This window comes from Palaemon carinicauda, chromosome 26 (assembly GCF_036898095.1).
Source record: "Palaemon carinicauda isolate YSFRI2023 chromosome 26, ASM3689809v2, whole genome shotgun sequence".
Lineage (NCBI taxonomy): Eukaryota > Metazoa > Arthropoda > Malacostraca > Decapoda > Palaemonidae > Palaemon > Palaemon carinicauda.
In genome coordinates, this window is record NC_090750.1 from 71,786,930 (window position 1) to 71,791,929 (window position 5,000).

A 5,000-nucleotide genomic window follows, 5' to 3' on the forward strand; every position below is an offset into this window, starting at 1 on the left:
TCATTCACTAATAAACTAAGTAATCGAGTAATCAAAAAAAAAAAAAAAAAAAAAAAAAAAAAACATTCCCTCCTAATCGTGAAATTTAAGGCTACTGTCAATCCATCAATAACAAATTAATGCTAATAATTGGTACATGTTGTTACCTAACAAGTGAAAAGCCATCCAGGTCTATATAAACCTGTTATGAAGAAATGTGGTACACTATATTGGAAATTGACCAACTTGAGAAAACATTCCCTTCTGTGCGTGAAATTTAAGCCTACTTTCAATCCATCAATAATAAATTAATGCTAATAATTGGTACATGTTACCTAACAGGGGAAAAGCCATCCAGGTCCCTTTATAAACCTGCTATGAAGAAATGTAGTACACTATTGGAAACATTCCTGTCTGGCGATCTGCCAGACTGCGGTTCGAGTGCCACTCAAACTCGGTAGTTTATTGCAGTGACTGAAAAAACACCATCTCTGGGAGCTAAGGATTGGGGGTTTGGGAGCCAATAGGTCGACCGGCTGAATCAACAGCAGTCATTGCCTGGCTCTTCCTGGTCCTAGCTTGGATGGAGTGGGGGCATAGGCGCTGATTATATATATATATATTATATATATATATATATATATATATATATATATATATATATGGTCAGTATCAAGGCATTGTCACAGTCTCGTGTTCTGCCGTTCATGAGTGACCTTTAAAACCTTTAAACACAATATCTAAACTAATTTTTACTAAGGCGTAATGGTAGGAAAATTAAAAATATCCCAAGAAAATTAATTTCAGTAATAATAGATCAGTTCTTTTCATTTTAAATGGATATGCTTTATGGGTCTATGGAGTATGATAAAGAACCATTAAATGATTTTTTCATGTCTAGACAATACATAATTACATAATATTTCAGTCCTTAAACCCAGGACTCCGGAAATGGTATAATTGGAAACACGGATGTAATTCTTCGCTCCATCTCCATAAGACCTTGGGCATCAAATGAGCCTCGCTATGGGTCATTTGGATCATAACTCCCCTTTTATATGGAACGTTTTCCACAGATGCAATGCTGATAATAATAAATTTTTCTTTATGTAATTATAAGTTTTATGTTTTTTGCTTTCGTTCGTAATAGTGTTATAAGACTATTAAATTTGATCTACATACTGAGGTCAACCTTAATGTAACGTGTAAAAGGGTAGGTGATGTTTGTTTCAATATTTTCAGAATTCTTAGTTTTTAAATATACTGATATATGTATATATATATATATATATATATATATATATATATATATATATATATATATTTGTATTTATATATATATATTTGTATTTATATATATATATATATATATATATATATATATATATATATATATATATATGTCTGTGTGTATATGTGACAGCGTGTGTCTGTGCGTCTGTGTGTATTACATATGTGTGTGTATATATATATATATATATATATATATATATATATATATATATATATATATATATATATATATATATATATGTATATATATGTATATATATATATATACTTATGTGTGTTTTTGTGTTATTTAAATATATATATATGTATATATATACATATATATATATATATATATATATATATATATATATATATATATATATATATATATATATATATATATATATATATATATTCACTACCTGTTACACGCTCTAATTCAAGACAATACATTAACAGATGTTCTCTCATCTTCTCCCACAGTTATCGTATGCCGACACCCACCCAATGTTCTCCGCCAGCAAATATCCGAATTTCTTCCGAATGGTCCCATCGGACAAAGATTTCAATATGCCTCGAATGCACTTGTTACAGAAGTTCAACTGGACGCGTGTGGGGACCCTCTTCCAGAATGAGCCTCGGCATGCTTTGGTAGGTTTTTATTTTGGCAATTGATAATTGATTTTTATTTAAATTTTTTCTTTTTTTTAAATATCGTATTTAAGGATTTCCTTTTCCTCGTCTCTTAATCTAACATACGGATGTTTTTTGTTTTCTCTTTTTTTTTTTAATTGTTGTTTTGTCACATACTTTTTTTGTGAGACATTTGTTGACCCTTTATCACCATAAGAAATATATATCTTTTTGAGGCTTGAGGTGAGGATAGCAGGTTCGTCCTTACCAAGATTCTTGGGCAGAATGTGTCTTACAATGATAGCGGTATTTTTAGATTAATTTAAGAAGCAGGTATTCTGGAAGGTATTTAAACTTGCTTTTATGGTTTTAATTGAATAATCTTTTATTCTTTATTTAATTATAACAAATCTCATTAAGCTTGTTATTTTTTGAGCAAGCTAACTATCATTATTATTATTATAATAATAATAATAATAATATTATTATTATTATTATTATTATTATCATTATTATTATTATCATTATTATTAGTATGCTTCTGAATTTTACCATTTTTAAAATCACCGACATTATTATTTTCATCCTTACTATTGTTATTATTATTACTTGAGAATTTATAGAGCAACACAAAAAATGCAGTCGTTCCTAGTCCACTGCAGGAAAAAGGCCTTAGACATGTCCTTATTCATGTCTAGGGTTTGGCTAGTTTTCATCACCAAGTCGGCCAACTGCCGATTGGTGATATCTGGAGACTTTATTCTGGTCTTCCACAGTATTGGGTGGCACTGACTAGTACAGCTTTACTGATCATGGCGATACACAAAACCTTTCACCCAGTTAGATAAGTCTGTCTTTTAATTTTGCATGCATTCAGAGGCATAGATTTAAATGCTGTCCTGGGCATATGCACTTATCATATGAATGCTCTCTTGGGTATTTGGATTTTCTTGGGTATAATGCTTTCCAATTAAAAAAGAAAATATTCACCCTTATCTTATTAATGAATACATAGGTATTCATTATATAATATATAACCTTAAATAGGTTTATTTGATCATGTATGATTCATAATCATTCGAGTTTTGATATGTTCCTGAATTATCAAGTAGGTAGGTAGATAAATAATAGATATCTAACTAGAGGTACATATTGAGAGTAGGTAAGCTTAAAAATTCTGATCATTCTTGTAATTTCTTCTTTCGTTGAATATAAAGAATACGAGCTTATTGAATTAGTAAGATTTATACGTTCACATATAACATCCTGTCCCAATATATGCAATCTCCAACTTGAAAAAATACAAACCTAATCCTTGGGAAAATGCAAGTTAAGCATATTTGTCAACATCAACAAGCATTCACGTCCAAAGCACGAAGATATTCAACAGGAAAACCAGGCGGTATTGACGTAAGCAATACTGAAAGCAGCAACAAAGGAGAAATGTAAAGCATGGGAAAGGGTGGAAGAGAAGGTGCTTCAGATAATGAAGCCCAGGAGAAATCGAAATAATGGCGGTCTCGGTACTTTAGCCTAATTTATTCATGGCGTATTCGCTATGAGGAACTCGCGTTTATGTTCGTATTTAAGTGTCCTCGCCATTTCTTCCCTCGTGGTTTTATATGGATTGAAACTGTGGGTTTTATATAGCCTTTTCTTTTTTTTTCTACGACACTTCTAGCATACTTTGTCGCTTTTTTTATGGCGACATGAAAGTTGATGATTTCACATGGAGCGTCAGCCGCGTGTATAAGAATTCTGACATATTTTCTTGTATTTACAAAAATTGTCTTCTTGAAGTTCGAAAGCGTTCTTTAAGATAAGTGTCGTAATTTTGTTCATAATTTCATATGTAACACTTTTGTATCTAGGGGCTTTGAAAAGATCTGGCAATATAAAACGAACGAAAGAACGAACCCTTTTATAGTTACTTCTATATACTGTATTGACAACGTTAAATCAATAAATGTTCATCTTCAATTATAAGACTAAAATTCTACTCTATGTATATCTTACTATTTTCTATATATCTATCTATCTATCTATCTATCTATCTATCTATCAACAAAACTGGGGTTCTCATGAAAATATTCAACAGCTTATACTTCATAAATACACAAATACATTAAATATAGAATATTGCTAATAACATTATTCTTCTGAATAATAACAGTGCAATAAAAACTATCCATCCGGTTAAAAATAACATAACAATGAAGCATTTGGATAATTCTTATTGGTATAAAGTTAAATACATTACAGAGGCTTAATAGAAGATAACTATACTGAAAACTTTGCAAAACTAACAAACAAAATAAAGCGAAATCGAAAGTTGTATTTTTATTTAGGTCGTTAAGTTTTTATTATTCTAGGGGCTTTACAAGGATGTAGGTGTCATTAATGAATTTTAGTACCTATGTTGAAACGCTGTTGTGCATGGAACCAACCCTCAACTAGACCAGCATACCTTATATATATATATATATATATATATATATATATATATATATATATATATATATATATATACATATATATATATATGTATATATACAGTATAATATATATACATGTATGTATGTATGTATGTATGTATATATATGTGTACTGTATATATATATATATATATATATATATATATATATATATATATATATATATATATATATATATATAAACTGTATATATATATATATATATATATATATATATATATATATATATATATATATGTATATATGTATATATATATAATATACATATATATGTATACAATGTCTATCTATATATATGTATATTACTTTCAATAGTAATCAACATGGGTCAAAAGAAGTATTAACTTTTATTTTCCAAGACTTCAAAAAAAAAAAAGCAATGAAATGGAATATAGAAGCATAAATTTAGATCTTGATTACGGACGAAGAGACATAAAAGAAAAAAAGGAGGAAAAAAAACAATAAAATGGTATATGAAAGCATAGATTTGCATCTTAATTACGGACGACGAGTCATAAAAGCGAAAAAAAGAGGAATGAGACATAAAAGCAAAAATACAATAGGGGGGGGGGACTTTCCAAAGATGGTAAATGGGACATGAGATGGTCTCTAAGATGG

The 5,000-nt window shown here is 29.0% G+C and overlaps 1 protein-coding gene across 7 annotated transcripts in view; it reads left to right on the top strand.

The window, feature by feature from the left end:
* GABA-B-R2 (gamma-aminobutyric acid type B receptor subunit 2) overlaps positions 1–5,000 on the top strand; it is a 241,978-nt gene that overhangs the window by 156,210 nt on the left and 80,768 nt on the right. For all 7 annotated transcript variants that reach the window (XM_068349726.1, XM_068349729.1, XM_068349732.1 and 4 more), the window contains exon 4: positions 1,738–1,905. In XM_068349726.1, the coding sequence (XP_068205827.1) occupies positions 1,738–1,905 (168 nt within the window). The remainder of the gene's footprint in view (positions 1–1,737; positions 1,906–5,000) is intronic.